The sequence below is a fragment of the Artibeus jamaicensis genome, unplaced genomic scaffold (genome assembly GCF_021234435.1).
Source record: "Artibeus jamaicensis isolate MK-2021 breed Jamaican fruit bat unplaced genomic scaffold, CSHL_Jam_final contig_797, whole genome shotgun sequence".
NCBI lineage: Eukaryota > Metazoa > Chordata > Mammalia > Chiroptera > Phyllostomidae > Artibeus > Artibeus jamaicensis.
This window is the reverse complement of record NW_026521977.1, coordinates 16,788,735-16,807,821: the sequence shown is the minus strand read 5'-3', so window position 1 is coordinate 16,807,821 and position 19,087 is coordinate 16,788,735. Positions and strand designations below refer to the sequence as shown.

Sequence of the window (19,087 nt, the reverse complement as noted above, 5' to 3'; positions counted from 1 at the left end):
CGCCTCGGCCGCCCTGCTTCCTGGAGCTGTGCTCCTTTGACCCCAGTGGCAGTCCCTGTCACTGCACCGCTCCCTCCGGCTCGCCGCGCCCTCGCTCTCTCCTCGCCCCCTCGCTCGCTCTCTCCCCAGATCCAGGCTGCTCCCGTCCTTTCTACCCGCCCCCCCACCGGCCTCTCGCGCCGCGCCCCTCCACCCCCTGCCCCAGCCCGCGGCGGGACCTCGGGGGTCGAAGGTTCTGGCCCGCCCTCGCCCCTCGCCGCCCCAGCGCGCCCCCAGCGCTCCTCTTGCTGGCTCTGGCGGCTCTGCGATGGATCGCCTGCTCGCCGGGCGCTGAAGGCATCCCCCGGACCCGGAGCGCAGTCCGGGAAAGGTAATCCGCCCCGGGAAAGGAGGCGGAGGGCGGGGGAGGGGGGAGGAGGCAGCCGGGCGCCCGGTGCCGAGCGCGAGAGGAAGGGAAAAAAATGCACACACAAAGCAGAGCCCGGGTGAGAGGTGCCTTGTCAGAGGCGCGTGCTGGGGGCTCGGAGGCTGCGGACCGCGGCTGCCCCGGTGCCCCTTACATTCACAGGAGCGGACGCTTCCTGGGCAATTCGGAACCCGAGTAGGGTTTATTTTCTACCCCCGAGCGAAAGCGAATTCTTTTTTAGGAGCTGTCTCTCTCCCACTCCCCATCTTGCTCCTCTGCTCTTCTCCCCTCCCCCCAGCCCTCGGCCCCCGGCCCCCGACCTCTCGGGGTCCCCACGTCCCCGCCCCCTCCTCCTCCCGGATTTTTTAGGAGGGGAGGAAGGGTGCCGGTGAGGGGTAGCGGCAAAAGCCTGGCGGCGAGGATGGGGGTGGGGACGAGGGCACCGGGAGATGTTTACTAGAAAGTCTCAGGGTTATGTGTTCGAGCCGCCCCGGCCTAGGCCTGGGTGCATTGTGTTGGCGCGAGCCCCGAGCGCCAGTGGCGGCCCGAGCGAGGTGCGGTGGCCGGGAAGGCACCGCGCAGCTTTGTGCTCGGGCTGCGCTCCACCGGCGCCCCCGGGGCCGCTAGCTCGCGCGCTGCCCTCGCGCGGGGATTTTTGTCACCCTGTCCCCGAGCCCATAGCTCTTCCCTGCCGCCTTCGGTCTCTCTGATCGCAGCGGGCAGAGCGAGCTGGTGTCTCGGGCTGGGTAGCTGGGGACGAACGGTGAGAAAAAAGTAACCGTTGCCGCCCGATTTCTTGAGAGAGGCAGGAGTTTCTTTGCTATTTACATGTAACAGGGTTATCTTTGTAAAGCCTTTGAATTCCGGGGTCTTGCGGCCTAAGGAAGTGGAGGGGGCATTTTCCTGGAGATTGGGGAGGGGATTAGAATCCACCAGCAAAAAAAGAAATTAGAGATATCCCAGCGGGGTAGATTTATACCATATTTACCTCCCCCCCAACACCCCAAATTAAGTGTAAATTCGGGTCACGAAAAATATGTAATTGATTTGAGATGTTGCAAACAAACACAAACAGGTCAGGATGGAAAAAACAAACAAAACTTTAAGTGAAAGAAAAGATTTCCAAGGGCAGGGGTGGGAACCATGCCCTCTACACCCCCTTCCAACCCTCCCTGGCTCCCTCCCTTCCTTTCTCCGTCCCTCCCGGGAAGCAGCCCGGCAGCTCTCGGGTAGCGGCGGCCCGGGGCGCAGGCTCCGCTCAGAGGGTTCGGGGATGCCAGCGCGCCCGGGAGACTGACGTCGGGGGCGTGGGGCTACGATGCTTCAGCGAGGATGGCGCGGTGTCAGAGCCATTGGCCGCCGGTGGTCATCAATCAACCCGGGGCTGGGGGAGAGGGAGAGAAAGAAAGGCGCCCAGCCGAGCCCGGGGGCCGCGAGCGCCAGCAGTGCCAGCAGCGGCGGCGGCAGCAGAGGCGACGGCAGTGGCAACCAGGGACTAAGCGAGTAAGGCGAGCTGGTGCTCCAGGAAGGAAGGGGGAGCTGTAGCCCGGACGAGTCGGCCGTGAGCCGGGAGGGCAGGGCGAGCTTGAGTGCGCGCGCGTGCGTGTGTGTGTGTGTGTGTGTGTGTGTAGTTGGTGAAGCCCCCATCCCCCCAATTTAAAACAAACACACCAATCCAAAGTAGAGAATTCCGCGCCCCCCGCCCCACCATATATAGACTAAGCGCAGCCAGAGGCGTAGGAGAAAAGTCCTGCCCTTCCTCTCCCAAAGAATGTGCCACCCGGGTGTCCGCAGTGCTGGAGACAAGTTCAGGTGTAAGTGCTGCGAACGGGAGGGCGCTCTGTGGATAGAGGCACGTGGAACTTTGTGCATCCCTCCCAAAACCCTGGCAGAGTAGCCGCCGGGAAGGCTTGTGAGCATCGCCCTGGGATATAGCGATGAGAAACTGGAGGTGGGCATAAAAAAGCAAGGGCGTGAGTGGAAAGATCACTCGACAGTGCAACGGAGGGAGGAGAGCGCAATTTGGCGGAGTTGCAGCAGGCGAGTTCCACAGCCTGGCTAGGCGGTCGGGCTATCTTCTCAGGGCAAGTGAATAAAAAAAGCATCCTTGTTTAAACGACGAAATCAAGGGCTCCTTTCTCATAGGCTGTAACATGCGGTGCTCGGGGAGAGAGGTCATGAGTTGTTGCTTTGAAACTTTTGGTAAAATGGACTTACGGTGTCTAGGAGGTGGAGACAGTCATTTAATTCCTCAGCTTTTAATCCTTTCATTGCCAGCAGACTTTAAAATGTTTTCCAACTAGAGTGCTGGGGGAAAAACATTGTCCGTTGCACCGCTTCAGTGACAGGAGAAATGGTTGCTGTCCAGGAAATGCAAAATGTGTTCACATGATTTTTTTAAATAGAAAATCAAAGTAGCACCAGCATGAATGTTCGGCAGTGTCAGCCCCATTTTTATTTTTCTTCAGGATTCCTGGCATTTAGTACCAGATTCCTTTGTTTTGTGGAGCAAATGTGTTTAAGTATAAAATGAAAATGAAAAAGAATATACTGGTCTCTTTAAATATTGTATGTCAAAAGTAATGTAAGCGTGATGAGGAAGAGATGCTCCAGTATCTGATTGTTTGGAAGGTTTTACTGCCTAAACGTGTGAAGCAAGGTGATGGAGCTTCTTGATAGTTCTATTTAGTGTATCATTCTCTCTTGTTTCCAACTTTTAACAAATTTCTCAAGTTGAGGAGGGAGACCGTTTTATCATCTCTGAAAGTTTACCCCAGAAAATGTCTTTCCTATGTGTTGTTTAATATTCTAAGGATATGCTCACTTTATGATGTGAGTGAAGGTGGACATAGCATTTTAAAAAAATAAGCCTTTTCTGCACTTGTGTGTAAGGTTCCTGTGAAAGTTTTGAGGCTCTCTGCCTCAGTCTGACATTTTCTTCAAAGGACTCCAGATTAAAGAAGATGGACGCTGCAGGTGCACTGTTTTGATAAAACATTTGAAAGAGAACATGCTTAAGAGGAATTCAAATGAGGTACCAGCTACCCATTTAGCCCTTCAGAGTTAGAGGGGCCTGTGCTTGCTGATGAAAAGATGTTCTATTTGTCTTGCTGGGGCAAAGGTGCAAAGAGGCACAGATGTTCACTTGATAGTAAAGGCGATCCCTTGCTGACTTTAGGATAGTGTGGACCATTGAGGAAGTGAATTGGTCACCTTCTAAGTTCAGTCTCTTCTAGGCTTCCAAAGGCAGGGTCTAGCGCCAGCTCCTGTAAGTCATTGCATAGATATTTACATAATGAGTGTGTCTGTTTTATTTTATTTCTAGGCCATTTTTGGTTTAATCAGTGAATTTGCTCCAGAAACATTTAAACTGTTTCTGGCACTGGGTGCTGAGATTGTGACTGAGAGGTCACAGTGGTCTAGACGTGAATTTCGTTTCCTTTGCTTTTGAACGTTCTGTGTTTCACACAATGGACCGTGATGGCAGGAGCATAAGAATTGCCATGCAATTTTTACATCACTCTCTAATTTGTGCAAACACTTTTAAGTTCTTGCAGTCTGAAAATGTGTGTGTTTTTTTCCTTCTGTGCTTTGATGGCTAACATTCTTTTTAATGACAATCATTTCTATAACAGGAAGATGTTTCCATTTGTATTTACTTTTCAGCATGGCGCAATTATGCGGTTTTGCGCTTCAGTAGTGTCTCGGTACTTTGTGTCTCAAAAGAGAATTACAGTACTTAGAACAGGACTGCAATTTGAAGCAGGTGTTGTGTTTTACTGTTATGCAAAATAACAGTAAAATATAATTGTGGGGGAAATTAAGGAAACAGCTGCAAACTTGGTATGAAGACTGCCACATTATGACTTGTAAGCAGTTCTTAGAGCTATCTTACATCAGAGGAGCAGGGAAAAGATTTTAATTTCGTTAATCCTCCTCGCCCGGTTGTCTATCAACTGGTGCTTAAAGGACTCCTACCTCCCATGAAGTCAGGAAGAAGAAAAGGAACCCAAAGCGACACTGTTTAAAATGCCAGTGCACCAGGGATTCTCTCTTGGCAGTGGCTTTGTCCATGAGGAACGCAGGCAAGGTGGGTGTTGTTTGGCTCGCTTTGCTCAGATGAACAAGGCCATGATTTGAGTAGAACGCTGTGGAATTTCTTAGCCCAGTTAGCATATGGAGGGCTACACAAGCCCCGGGTTGTAAAATAATAAAATAAATGGCCTATAGCAGGCCATCTGCCTTTTGCTTGATATTGAAGGTGTTTCGTGCCAAATTCAAATCTAATCTTATTATTCTAAATATTTTTATTTGCGATAGCAGCTAAGACTCCAGAGCTTAATGGTGCACGTGGCAGTCGTATTTTGATGTGCAGCACTTAAAGTGGGTTACCCTAGGGTTATGCGGGGACCACGCTGTCCTCTCCTGCTCCTCCGCTGCACTGAGCAGTTGCAATGGGCCTGCATGCGGGGAGGGGCTCCCACACCTGCCGTAAAAGTAAACAGCCTTATTTCTGAACCCAGTGCGGCAAATCATATATTGACATTTAAAAGAAGATTCAAAACTAGTGGGAACTTAAAAGAAGTGTGAAACCAACTATGGAGAATTCTGCTTCAGCAAGCTAGAACGAGGCAGGCGGAAGGTGTAACGGCCGCCCTCCTTCACTGCTCCCTCCTGGCTGATGGAGGGGCAGTAATGAATGCATCCAAAGTGGGGGTCCCAGCCTGGATGTGTTTGCCTTTCCCCCAGGTGACTGCACTGCTTTGAGAGATTATATTGCATTTAGCATGAAAGATTTGCCTTACCCTAAAGTTCTTCACCCAAGTGGAATGCATAGGTATAGCAGGCATTGGGTATGGATGTGTTCTGAAAGCTGCTTGTGAAAGAAAAAAGTAGGTGTGATATGTGCATATATGATGTGTGCATGTATGACATGTGCAGTACAGGTACACACAGGTGTTGTTATGAGCATAGTATTTTAAGCTTACATTTGTCATTGCATTTTATGGTTGTGTTAAACATTTTGGTAGTGTTTTGTAGTGGAGATTTCAGTTATGTGACACCAACTTTGTTTAGACCAAATATGCCAATTCACAGGGAAGGTTTGGAAGAGTCTCCCACTTTGAGCACAAACCATTTATAGTTAGACGCCATGGCAACTGTGGATACGGCCCTTCTGTAATCCACATTAAGTGCCATAATTATAATTAAAGAGGAACTCTTAGTTTGAATGCCATCGAGATGATTTGCTGGCAGCCAGCGGTGTCGTATGGCGTGGAATGTCCACTCTGAAGTGCTTGCAGGGTAGAGAGTTGGGAAAGGTTGTATCCATGAGACAGCAACACGTATTGAGATGGTTTCTTCCTGAACGAATTTCATGCCCATGTGTCACATTTGACATCTCTTAGAACACCCTCTTTTTTTCTTTGTTCTCATTTTATAATTTTTTTTTCCAGAAACGCACAGCAGTATTGATGAGTAGATCCTTGGGTTCAGAGGTTGGCTGAGACGCACCATGCCTGCTTCCATCCTTTGCTCCGGAAAGTTGTGAATTGCTCGTGCCTATAGGGAGGAAGGATGGCACATGGGATTCCTTCTCAAGGCAAAGTTACCATAACGGTGGATGAATACAGCTCCAACCCCACCCAAGCATTCACGCATTACAACATCAACCAGAGCAGATTCCAGCCACCACATGTACATATGTAAGTATCTCTCGCGAAGTTTAAAAACCAGCAGGCAAAAAAATAGACACAAAATAAGAAAGTCGCTAATGACTTCTGCCAGCAAAAATAAAAGGTATATGATTTGCAAAACAGATGCGTGTCTCTGGTTCCAAGTACAGCTTGGAGGAATACCTCACGCCTGTATCACTTCAGATTTTCAGAGTACTTTCCACCACAATTTGATATTAGATTCTCAGAGCCTGGAATGGGTAGTGGTAGGTTGCCCACGTTTTATGGAAGACAACAGAAAAGTTAAGGTATCTGCCTAATGTCACACAGTGAATTTTGGCAGAGTCTTCTGACCCCTAGCCCAGTTTGCTTTCCGTTTTATTGCTGTCTCCACGAGGAGAATTGAAAATTGCTACTTTTTCCCCCTTACCTCACCTCCCCACCCTTTCACATGTAGCCGGGAAATAGGCCTAATCGGGACGACTTGTTCAGCCACTGCTAAATCCACTGTCCTGCCTGTTGCTAGTGGAAAGTGGGCTGCATCTGCACGGCTCCTACAGCGCAGGGAACAAAGGACCAAGGGGCCGGGGAGCCCTGGTTCCAGACTGTACTTTTCTCTCACCCCCTAATACTATTTAAATCATGTGCGGTTTAGACTGTTTCAGGAACAAAGTGTGGGAGAAATCAAGAGGCAAGGATTGTGCAGCACCTGGGTGCACACCAGCTTTTTTCTGTTCCTGGGCCATGGGAAGTGCTGGGCTTTCAGCAGATGGGGCAAAAGGTCACCATCTCCCTTGTTATTCAGGGCCTGGTGCTAATTCTCTAAGAGACCCTTCCAGTGTCTAACACGAGTCTTTCACAGTAGGACTAAACCTCTGTGAAAACTATTGTATAGTCAAGAGAGAAAGCAGGTTAGGGCCCTGTCGACTGTGTCTGCCGTTCCTGGCAGAAGTGAACTCAGGGCACTTCCAAGTCACAACAAGCTCTTTTTTCTTTTTTAGTAATTGTTTTATTTGAGCATTTAAAAAATAGTGGGACTGCCCTCCCCCAACACACACACACACACACACACACACACACACACACACACGCCTACGCCCTCAAATTCAGAAACACTAACCAGACAAAAAGCTCTTTCTCTTGGCTGTCTGGGTACTAGTGTAAAAGTAGGATGTTACTTTGCAAGTATGTCCAGTGGAGCCACTCAATTACCTGTGATGGGGGATTTCTTAAAAAAAAAAAAAAAAGAAAAGAAAAGAAAAAGAAAGAGGAAGAAATCCTTTGGAATGGTTTGTGCTAAACTATTTGTGAAAAAACATATACCTGTTTTAAATCAGAATGTATTCATGATTATGGAGGATTACTAATACGATTGTAAGGAAAAATTTTAAGGTGAATGAGATTTTTCTCTGTTAAAATGGTTTTTCTGAACAATAACTATGTATCCATATCAAATACTTCTCTTATTCTTCTAATAACTTATTTTCCTTCGAATATATGATAGGATTTGTGCAGGCGGACTTAGGATACTTTTAGCTCTGTTTTGCTGGAGTGTGGTTTTGATTTAATGAATTGCAAAGAACGTCATGGATTCTGTTCTCTTTCAGGCAAAGGAAAGTGTGCTTTGCCCCAGCTTTTGTGGAATATGACTGATAAGGAATCTCAGCTTAGGCTTCACTTGTTCGTAGCCATAAGATTCCACTCCTGAACTGTGAATGCACAGATAGTTTAAAACTCATAGAACCTTGGAACTAATCTGCTTTGATGTAGCCATAAAATATTCGAAGGCTGGAAAACGGGGCTTTGCCCTGGCAGCCTAGATGGCGGTGCAGTCCTTTTACCAGACCACCTTCCTGCCTTGGAGGAGAAGATCCTCCCATGGTCTGGGTCCAGCTCGCCTTTTTACCGTCATTCTCCACTGAGGGCCTCCTACCTGAACCCTTGGCTCCCGCCATGCAGATTGCCTCACTGCCACCCGAGCACACCTTGAGCTTTTCCATCTCTGTGACACTGCCTTCGCTGTTTCTCATGGCAGCACCACTCACACTTAGGCTCTGCTCATCGAATGCCTCAGAGCCATTCAGGCGCCTCTGTGTCTATGAAACCTCTTCTGCTTCTCCCCGTCCCCCCCACAATGCCCCTAGTCACTTGGCATTTACTTCAGACCATACCATCTGCACTATTATCGTTCTCTCTCTCCAGGGGCTGAGTAGGCAACAGGTGTTCAGAAGTACTGACTGATTGATTGATTGATCCATCCATTGATTTGATTGCACATTGAGATGAGAAATTCTGTCTGAGATTCGGAGGTTTTCCTTGGAATTTTTCTGAGCCGTTTTCCCATCATGAGTGTTTGAGTGAAGGTGTGTGCGTATCCTTGAGATCTGGGCTCACTGCGTCCTTGCTTGTGCTGTTTGGTGCTTGATGCCCTGGTGCCATGGCTGCTCCACGCGAGGCATTCAAATATCTTGGTGAAATGTGACAGTGTGCTATGAAATGTGACAATGTGCTATTTCTATTGTATATATCTTTAAAAGAGATTGCCTTGAATCTAAATAGAAACTAAAATTGGCTGGGAAATATCCACAAAATATGTAGTCTAAAATTTCTTCAGTATTTTTGAAATTTTCAACATGTCACGCAGAGCTTGCTCCTGTCCCTGCAGATATCTTGTCTTTCCCACTGGAATAGTTGCTCATTTATTATGCATGGGATTCCTAAATCACTTGTTTCCCATTTCCACCTGCAGCTGAGGTCGGTGAAGACCTGTGACAGATCACCTGGATTGGAGTTACAACCTCGCTCCCTTAAAGGAGCCTTTGTTTTCTTTCAGACAGCCTAGTCTGGGTTCTCTTCCCTTAATCAAGGAATAGCTCACTTCCCATTTCATTAAGATGGTCTCTGCTCAGCTTTGTGACCCACTTTGGGCAATTTACTTTCCTCGTTGAGGCCTCTGTCTATGCATCTCTAAACATTTGCACCAAACGATAGTTATGGATCCTTTAGTGCTCACATACTAAGATGAAGCTGGAAACTAGGATGATATTTATTTGCAGGGTGTTGCTATGGGGGGAACACAGATACGTAAGGCCTGGTCTCCATCTGCCTGGAGCTCGCCACTGACTCCAGAGCTGTCGTTCCAGTGGCTGTAAGAAGTTTCCTGCTTGGTCCTGGTTTGCTGTTACCTGTGGGCCCTGATGAGGCTGCCCACCATGCTTCCTAAAAACCACTGGCCTGCATCTCTGCCAGTGCCATAGGGCAGGGTTTTTAAAATTTTTTTTAAAGAAAGCAATTCTTTATGACCTTGGGAAAGAAAATTAAAACAGAGGTGGAGTTGGCAGGGCAGAATTTAACCTACAATTTGTGTGCCTCTCTTACTCAGACTCTTGAACACACTAATAGATGTGGTGATTGAAAACCAGCAATTAACGGGACTTCATTTTTCTACAACCCTTTCATCTTTCCCAAGAAGACTGTTGAGAAAATTATTTAGTACTTAATGATGGTGGGAGGAGGTGCTAAAGGAGCCAATGTAGGTTTGAAAACACTCATAATGATTTTGTATGTTTTCAATTATCTGAGGCCTAATAAAATAGCGTAAGACCTTTTTCATAGAGTATCCAAGCATCTCAGTTTTTGCACTGAAAGGCCTGTGTTCTGGGACACCCCTTAGTCTCATGCTAACCAGGGTGGTTGGCTACTCTGCTGAGGTTGATTCCTTACCCTTTCCTTTAAGGATTGGTTGTTAAGAAACTCAAATCAAATGTTATTTTCCGTTTCAGTTATTTTGCTTGCCTATGTCTTTGTCAACACCCCCAGGGTCTTCTTTTTAAAAAAAAATATTTATTTTTCAATTATGGCCTACATCCATTATTTTTTATTAGTTTCAGATGTACAGCACAGTGGTGAGACAGTCATAAACTGCTTTACAGGTGATCCAGGGATCTTACTTAGCTCTGGTTCTGTTACACTTGTTGTGGGGTAACATTGCAGAAAGCAGGGTGGTGAACATCTCTGGGGGAATCAGATCGTTGGGTTTCAAACCTGGGTGCATCCCTTACTAGCTGTGTAACCAAACATGGAGAAATGTATTCACTTTCCTGTGTTTTTTTCCATTTGTAAAATGCAGACAATGAAAGTAGTGTCTATCTTAAAAGGTTGCTTGGAAACAGTATTGTAAATTTCTTAGAGGAGGGCTTAGTGTGTGGTCTATACTCAATAAATGTTAGATATTATCATCAATGATTGTTTTATTGATTCTGCATTTTTTATTGTAAGCCGTCTCTATTCATTTTGAAAACCATTAGAGTATAAATAAATGAATAAGTAAGAAAATAACTCCCTGGTAAGTTTTGGCCTGCAAACTGTTCTGGGTGGGATTTTTGGTGGTTAGGGTTGACAAGTGTGCTGACTTTTTAGTGTCTGTCAAGATCGTAGCTTAGGAGTGTCACCTACCTCTAGTTACTCTGTGGGAGAGACACTCCTGGGGCAGGGGGCGGGGGAGGATAGGGAATCCAGTGAGCTGAGTGTTGCCTGGCTGTTTTCTGGGGCATCACAGTGGCCTTCCTCCACTCAGGCTGGTCTCAGGTCCTAGTACCCCCATCATTGTCTTATATGCCCCACCTGACTGTGGTTAACACAGAGGCATCAAGCATTAGGCATAATTAACAGGGTTGAATGCAAAGGGCACAGTTTGGGATGAGGAATAGGAAATGGTAGCTGAGAATGTGGTCTGGAATCAGAGATCTCTACAAATGCTCTTGGGCCGGTGATGATGGACAGATTACTGAACCTCAGTCTTCTCATCTATAAACTGAGTTAAGTGACCCTTTTAAAGGGTTTTGGGCATTAAATGAGGTGATGCATATGACAGATAATGCCTGAAAGGTAGCATTTGATAACCAGAAGCTAAGATAATGTTTATGGTCTTTTCCACTATTTGGTGAGCATGAGATAAGGGTAAGTTATTGAAGTATCTTTATTTCTCAACTGGGTGATCGAATAAAACCTGACAAGTCCCATGTGTGTTCTTGTTGCTTGGTTGCATTGCGTTGCATAGCATGTCAGTGTTTGCTTGGACGCTGCTAATCAGAAATGATCTAAAGCGTTTAGGGTAATGGTCCCCGACCTTTTTGGTGTCGGAGACCGGTTTTATGGAAGACAATTTTTTCATGGTGGAGAGGGGTAGGAGGTGGGAGGCAGGAGGTGGAACTCAGGTGGAAATGCCATCCAGGCTTCTTCAGCTCACTCTGCCTTGCGCCCCCCCTTCCTAGCGGGCCATGACCCACACAGGTGTGCAGCCCGAGGTTGGGGTCCCTGGTGTAGGGTATCTGAGGGATCATTCGAAGTTGCCAAAGTTATTATAGGATTTTGTTTGTTTTTCTGATTTGAACTTTCATTCCTATATGGTAGGAAGTAAATCTTCATTTCAGGGCTGTATTAGGTATCCTTAGGTGCAAAAACAAAATTATAGAGCAGTGTTATAGACGGTGTCTTTTAGTTAAAAAAAATATAAAAGTGTATGGAAAGATAAATACCAGAAGATTATTTAAGGAATAAATTTGGGAATGAATTTGCAGAGCGAGTGTTGGGTGAAGACCTTTTATTTTTTTTTCTTTTATATAATTTACAGTTATGTCATAGTTTTATGATGAAACCATTTTTTACAAGAATGATAAAGATGTAATTTGTCTACAAGTCCTTGGCTTTGTCTTCAAGACATACGATAAACACTCCGGGCCTAGCTTCTGTAGGTGACACCTTCTCCTGCTTCGTGTTACTGTGGAGGAATAGACCAAAGGCTGTTCGTTGGTTCATTCTATGTGGCTTGTTCCCGTGTGGGAAGGTGAGAACAGTGCCAAGGATGCTGCCTCCTTCTTAGTTCTCCACCCAAAGGGGAATTTTTTAAGAAGGAGCTTCAGATTCATTTTTGGAAGCTGGCACAGTCTACAGAATCGGAGACTGGCTGACAGTTTCAGGGCACCTGGATCCTGGTCGGGCGTGGTCGGGAATTTAGGTCCGTGATCCTTAGCAGGTTGGGCTTCTCTGCAGTTCAGGTGCCTTCCCAGCTGTGGGACTTGATTCCCCTTCGCGTCATTCCTTCTCACTAGGGCAGTTCAGGATTTCTTCTCTTCCCTTTTTTTTTTAAGTCTGTGTGAAATTAAGAGCACACATTCCACCTGATTAGTGATAGTCTGCCTGGCAAAAAATGTGGGGAGGCGGCCTTGTGAGGATGCGGTGGAGGGAGCGGAGCAGTGACCCCTGACTCGCAGATGGGGGGGTGCAGCACCCCTGCGTGAGTGAATGTCTGGGGCTCCCTCCCACTGCACTTGAGAAACAAGGTAGAAATTCGTCCTTGCCTAGGGAGCTGGCCTGCATGAGCTGTGTGCCAAAAAAAATTCTAAACCTTTTTCTCTTGGTAAGCCACTTTTTCATCCTCATTCTCATTACAGATGTACCACTGGCCTGCACATTAGCATGGCCATAATTTCTCTTAATGTTTTCAATCTGAAATTCATCGTGGAGACGCTGAATGGCCCTTTTAGTTGGCACTGATAGATAAACACAGGGTATTTTTCTTTTGCTCTCTCATTTCTTTTTTAAAGTAAGTTCTTTTTCCTGCACACTCCCTGAGGGTGCGGGTCCTGTGGTCCGTGACCGTTGGACTTGGTTGTAGAGCTGACTTTTTTCCTGTTCTGTAGATTTCTTTGTTTGCATTGAAGCATTAAAATGCCAGCCGAAAATTAGGTATTGTTTTTTTTTCCATACGGATTTGTTCGTAGAACTCTAGTTGTATGCTGTACAACTGGATAGTATATATATATTTTTTGGTTATTTAACTCTCTGGGAGGGTAAGGGATTTTGATAAATAAAGCAGATCCTCTGTAATGTGTTCCTGGAATTCGAATTCTGAAAGACTTATCTCCATTTATAGAGGTGAAGAAAGATTCAGAGGGGAAGCGTGGCCACAGTCCACTGATGCACATATAGAACTGGAAAACCATCCTGTCACCTCTCCTTAAGTGTTGAATCTGTTTCTTCTAAATACAGTTCTTTAAAAAAAAACACCCCTTTTTCATGGAAAGGTTTTGATAAAAATATATGTAACGGCAAGGCCAGCTAAACAGGAAGTAATGTGATAGAGGCCGTATTGGAGACATATTTCATTCTAATTCTGAGACTCAGAGCTTGTGATGATGTAGATGTTTAAGATCTAAAAACAAAGCCAGTGCCACTGAGTCTACCACATCTTGTATAACAAACCCTGGGCAGTTCTGAACTGTTTTCGGAAAGGAGAAAAACTCCCTGAGTCTCTGCAGATCTACCCATCGGCTTGTTTTTGCTTCCTCTGCAGTATTTCTTTAGCTCCCTCCTTCCCTTGTCTTTTTTTTTTTTTCCTTTTAGATTTTCGTGGCCTTCCGAAAACTAGATGTTTCAGGAGCCTGCCCTGGCACGATTGGGCTGTTATTTCAGTATCAGCACGGAAAATACTGCCATGCTTGTGCAGACCACCATGTTAGGCTGCCTTTTATTTTTTTTTAAATGTGGAAAGTGCATTTTTAGGCTTTGTCTGTAGAGACATTGACTCTGCAAAGAGGAAGCTCTGTTGGATGTATTGGCCCTTGCAGGATTTGGTCTGCGTATTTTGCTTCCAAGATTTTTTTGTTCCAGTTCCTTCTCCTGTAGGAGGGTAAAATGCACGCAAATAAGAAAAGACATATTTGAAGGCTTTTTGTATTTTTTCCTTCTTTACCACAAATCAAGACAATGTACTCCTCTAGTTGGTTTAAATTTTTGTGCACTTACATATTAAATAGTAAAGCTCTTGAAACCAGTTTTTTAAAAAAAGATAAGGAAAGACTAGCACCATTTAATAAAGCAAACAGAGGTAAATTTTTAGTGCCTGCTATTACTGAGCTTTAAAGTTCCAAGTGTGAATTAAACTGTTCTTGACGTTCCTCTGCTGTGTAGTGGCTTCCTTCAAGGATCGTGGGGCCTCCCCCATCACGTGGACGTGACTCAGAGTGGTTTCTTTCTTGTACAGACAGTCTCTGACATCTTCCAGGTCAAAGATTCGATGATTCCTGGGTCAAAGAAACAGTGTTCCCCGTCTAGCAGTGGACTGTTTTGGGCCTGCATGCTGACTGGCTGAGGAAAAGCGGCTCACTGTTGTGGTATCTGGTGTTAGGTGTTTGGGCCACAGACCACGTTTCTCAAAGCGTTTGCGCGTTGCGCACTTAGTTTTTGTACAAGGACTTAAAAGTAAAATAAAAAAATAGTCTCCCACCAGCTAAGCAGCTTCAGCATGTTTCTCTAATTTCCTAAAAGATTGAGACTGTTGCTATAACATAGACATTTTACTAGCTTTATTTTGGTCCTGAGTTTTGGAAAATTTTTTCTCCCTTTTGTTCATTTTGCTCTGTGCTGAGACTTCAACAACCACCACCGACCGTATTAGACTGTATTAGATACATATTTTTTAAATCATGAATATCTTATGCATTGCTCTTGGTTGTGTCTTATATTTAATGTATTCCTTTTTTTTTTTTTTTAATAACCAACTTTTGCATACTGGTCCTGCTGGGTAGGCAGGGTGTATAATGAGGTGTTTCATGGAAGAGTAGAAACTGAAGATGTGTGTGAAGGAGAGAGAGAGGGACAGGCAGGACCTAGCAGATCTATTCATTAGCTCATAACTTTTCTCTCAGCTATGCTGTCCCTGGCCTTGGACTTGACATTAACACCAGGAGAGTGTCAGCATCCTTAAACATTAGTCAACAGGGAGATAAGACAAATTGCACCTTAGCATTCTGGGGCATGCATGCTAATCCTACATACCAGTGAATCCAGCATTAGAAAGGACTGAAGTAGCAATTTTTGATACATTGAACCTGTTTTGCTCTCTGAGAAGGAACAGTTTGTTAGGTAATTCAAAACTTTAGGTTTGTGTTTCAGTATTTTTTTTAAATCCATTTGACAAATAGTGAACCGTGAAGTTGCTTTTGAGAAATGTAAAAATATCCAAAATTGCGATTTCCCAAGATTCGCCATCTGTTAGTATCAAGGAGCCTTACCATATGCTGTGCTCAGATTCTGACTTTTACAGGTTAACTTGTTTTCACTCTGCTCTTAACCCTGACACTTCGGGCACAGCTGGTAGCATGGAAACCTTATTTTGTTTCAAGCTGGGAGAAAAGGCGGACGGGGAGGGCCAAGTCTTTGGGAGGAATGAACCGAGTAGGAAGGCCGCGTTAGTTCCTAGAGGATAGTCATTCCTGATTCTTCCATAATGCAGTTCAAAGAAGAATCTGGTGTTTTCTCTGAGTGAAATATAAAGACTCAGGCGCGCTGTTCAGTGCAGTGGAGTTAGCCTTGTCCTGCCCCCTTGCCCACTGGAGAATTCAGAAGGGAATTCGTGACCCCGGGGGGAGGTTGTTGCCCCACACCATGCCCCTCGGTGGCGGGTGGCTGGTCTGTTTTGCATCGCTCCATCCCGACCCCTCCACCACGCTAATGGCAGCCGGCACGCTCCGCTGTTTATCTTGGAATTTGATACGATCATCTTGGCAACCAAACCGGGACCTTTACTACTCAGATTGTTTGTCATTTGTTGTTAATTATCTGTTGCCATAAATTCTGCACTTGAGAAAAAAAAGGGATGTTTTGTAATATTTCCTCCAACATGTAAGTGGAGCTTCATTTGCTGTGGACAAAAGAGGGGAAGAAAATCAGCCCTTTCAGGAACTGGTTTCAGGGAAGTCAAATGTCCTGGTTTTAAAAGACAGGCTCGGTTAGATCCCGCTACTGCAGCCAGAGTTTGCACTGAACGAGCCTTTGCAATTCACCACTCTACGTCTGTACTTGGGGGCAGTACCCCCTTTCGAGGGGAAAAAAAAGTAACTTTACATGAGGGGTTTTGCCACCCCCTCGTGCCATAACTGTGTTTTGTGTAAGCCAGAGCCCGCAGGTTCGCTGCAGTGGGTTCTTCCCTTCCAAAGGTTATTAAGACAAAGCCGTGCAGGGTGAAAAGTAGCTTCTGCTTACCTGCCTTTACGAGGTGTTTATTTTGTCGAGTGTAGAATGAAAATGAGCCTTCTGGCCATTAGTAGATTTTAATCGTACCCCCACGCTCTGCAGGGGGAGGTCATGTCACCTTATAAACAAACGGTGCTGTTTGGCGAGGTGCTGGCCCCCAGGCTGTGAGAGCCACGCTTGGACTTAGTATCTTAATAAAGCTGTAAACAGGATAACAGGAGAGAGAGGAAGAATGAGTGTGTGTTTTGGAAGGGAGAGTTTTGGGGAGTGCCGTGGTTGTTGCTAAGCAGAAATGTAGGCACATTTAAAAATATAAAAAAAGAAATCTCTTGAAAAGTTTCAAAAAAAAAAAAAAAAAAAGAACCCCAAAGTGTATCCAGAATCCAGTCCGTTTCTCCATCCCTGTGGCCCTTGTATGTGTTCATTTATACTCTCCACTATGAGTGTCTCATCTTTACTGGAGGGATATAATAATATAGATGCTTTAATAGGTGATGGTGAAGGTCATATTAGATGATGCTTAGTGCTTAGGAAAGAGCTGAGTGCAGTATCTCAATATCATGCATGGTCGTTATTATTAAGTACAATAAGTACTAGTCGCTATTAAGTTTGGTGTGTCTGTTTTATCCTTGTTGTGAAGATTTGTGTTTGTGTTTTCCCTCCCTCTTTATTTAAACTTTTTAGGGTTCTGCTACCCTTCAAGCAGTTCCCACCCTGGGAGGGAAGGATTTAGTCTGGTTAACCTACTGATAGCCAGGGAGCAGACTTGATAAACACTTAGTCAGCTGCCTGCCTTCCGGCTGGGGGGTTGGAACGCGCAGAGATGTGCTGATCACCAGGCTCGTGGGTCTTGCCTGGCTTTGCTGCCTCTGGTTTCCACAGAACTAGAAAATGTTCTTCTCAGGCTCATAAGGACTCAGAGTAGCGTTGTCCCTGAAATTAAACACCATTTCTATGTATTCCACTTCATTACTCTTTTATTTCTTCTCTCTCTCTCTCTCTGTGTTTTTTAAACATTTTTAGAACACAGATTTTGATCAGACTTTTGGATTAAGAAATGAGTATTAAGCGGGTGTCTCAGACTCAGTTACAGTTTGAGTCTGAGAATAAGAGACTGGGGGGAGGAGACTGGAGGCTGGCAAAAAGCGCCCTTAGACCGCTCTGGGGGAGGCTGGGAAAAGGATTTAACACTTTGGATTTCTTAGAAGCCATTAAAACTCGGATGGGATCGGATTACCTGACTGCCCATCTGAAACCTGAAACTCTTGCCCTAAACTGTGCAATTGAGTTAAGCTCCAAATTCAAGGCCTCCCCCTAAGACTGGCCTCGGGGTAAGCCTCATTGTGGATTGCAAAATGATTTCCTTTGAGAGGAGCAAGACTACAGTGAGGTTTTTTTATGGCCAATTGAGCCTGTACATTGGTGCCAGCCAGACATTTGGCAGCACTTGGTGCCAGCTTTGGTGATCTGTCTGCCGAATTTTTCCCAAGGTTTTCCATACTGCCTGGATTTGGTGCTAACGTTGAAGGGAAGATACGTTGTAAATCTAACTTTCTAGGCATGCCCCTGTGGTTTTGTATTTTTAATTTTTCCAAGTGGAGAGGTACTGGGACATTCGAGGAGAAAGAAGGCTGGTCCTAAACTTTGAGGCCCAGAATGATGTCCCCAGCCCTCCTCCCTAAATACTGTTCCCTTCACTCCACCTTTGTCACTTCTTTAGGGGACCCCTGACCCACTCTCTGGATTAGGTAAACCCAGAACAGAGTACCTGCAGGTATCGCTTTCCCTGAGTCACGTTTATCATAAATGCATTTTCTAATTGCTGTGAAAAGACTGCCTTCCACTGGGCTCTATACTCTGTGAAGGCAGCAACTCTCTCTTTTTCTTTTTTCTTTGCCTGTCTCCATCTACAGCACCTGTTACAGTGTTAAAGCACACTACACGCCTCAGGTACCTGTTAAATGAATGGATGAAAGTTGAGTGTACAGGGATTCAGTGTTCTCTTACTGTGTGCTCCCTTGTGATCATTCATTCATTCATTCTGAGAGCATGTATTTTAGACTTGACTTTTAAAAGGGTAACTTATAAATCTCCCATGTTTTTTTCAGGACGGAGCTGGATGAAGCTCAGAGTGAGTACTTCTGATACTCCTAACTAACTCTAATCTATTCTGCCTTCAGTTGACTCTCACATCGACAGTAGTGAACTCATTTCTAACATAGGAAAACACGAAAGTTTCACTTTCAACTGGACCCAATATATTTGGGTTTCCTATATTGCTCTTTAACTTAAAATCTGAGGCATTAGGAAGTATCTTATTTAAAGTCCTTGTAAAATGCTCATTTATTGATCCTATTTGGAGTCAACAGTCATTGGTCAGAAGTGTGACATTTGTTAGAATATGTTGCAGCCTGATTACTGGGAATCTGACTGAGAGCCACCCCTGATATGTGGAGGGTACCAAACATGAAGACCATGGAAACAGGTCTCATGGGAATCACACAGTTTTATTCTGTACTTGGATGTTTTCTTTTTAACAACTTGTTTTTTTTCTTTTGAAGTAGTAAACTCTTTGAGCTCTTACAGAGTAACTATTTTGACAGAAAACTGCGATTTGTGTTAAGTACAGATAATACCATCATAACAACCTCAGTGTGACATAGTTAGTAATTGAAAACCTTTTAAAAGTTTTGATTTAAAGGGAAAGGGAAAGGAATTTAAAGTAAGTGTGTAATGGAGTTCTAATTATGGGTGGCTCCACTATAAACTTTTGAAAACCAAGTGATAAAAAAGCCTGTGTCAAGTGCCAAGCTTAAGAAAGTATTTTACACGAAGCAGAACTTAAAAGTGGGGAGATAATAAGAGGTTGGCATTGCAAGAACTTCAGGGCAAGAAGTTCGCAGTTTAGGTGGCACTTCAGGATTTTTTCCCTGACTGTCCTTGTGACTGTGTCTAGTAAGGAGGCTATTGC

At 45.1% G+C, this 19,087-nt stretch overlaps 1 protein-coding gene across 3 annotated transcripts in view; it reads left to right on the top strand.

The window, feature by feature from the left end:
* The window catches only part of MPPED2 (metallophosphoesterase domain containing 2), a 161,016-nt gene continuing 141,929 nt past the window's right edge, over window positions 1-19,087 (top strand). Inside the window, exons 1-2 of one of the 3 annotated variants that reach the window (XM_037126667.2) lie at window positions 1-370; window positions 5,863-6,111. In XM_037126667.2, the coding sequence (XP_036982562.1) occupies window positions 5,984-6,111 (128 nt within the window). In that variant the 5' untranslated portion in view covers window positions 1-370; window positions 5,863-5,983. Of the gene's footprint in view, window positions 371-582; window positions 602-1,840; window positions 1,910-5,862; window positions 6,112-19,087 lie in introns of those variants that run through there. The other 2 variants (XM_037126669.2, XM_037126668.2) reach the window with 2 other exon arrangements.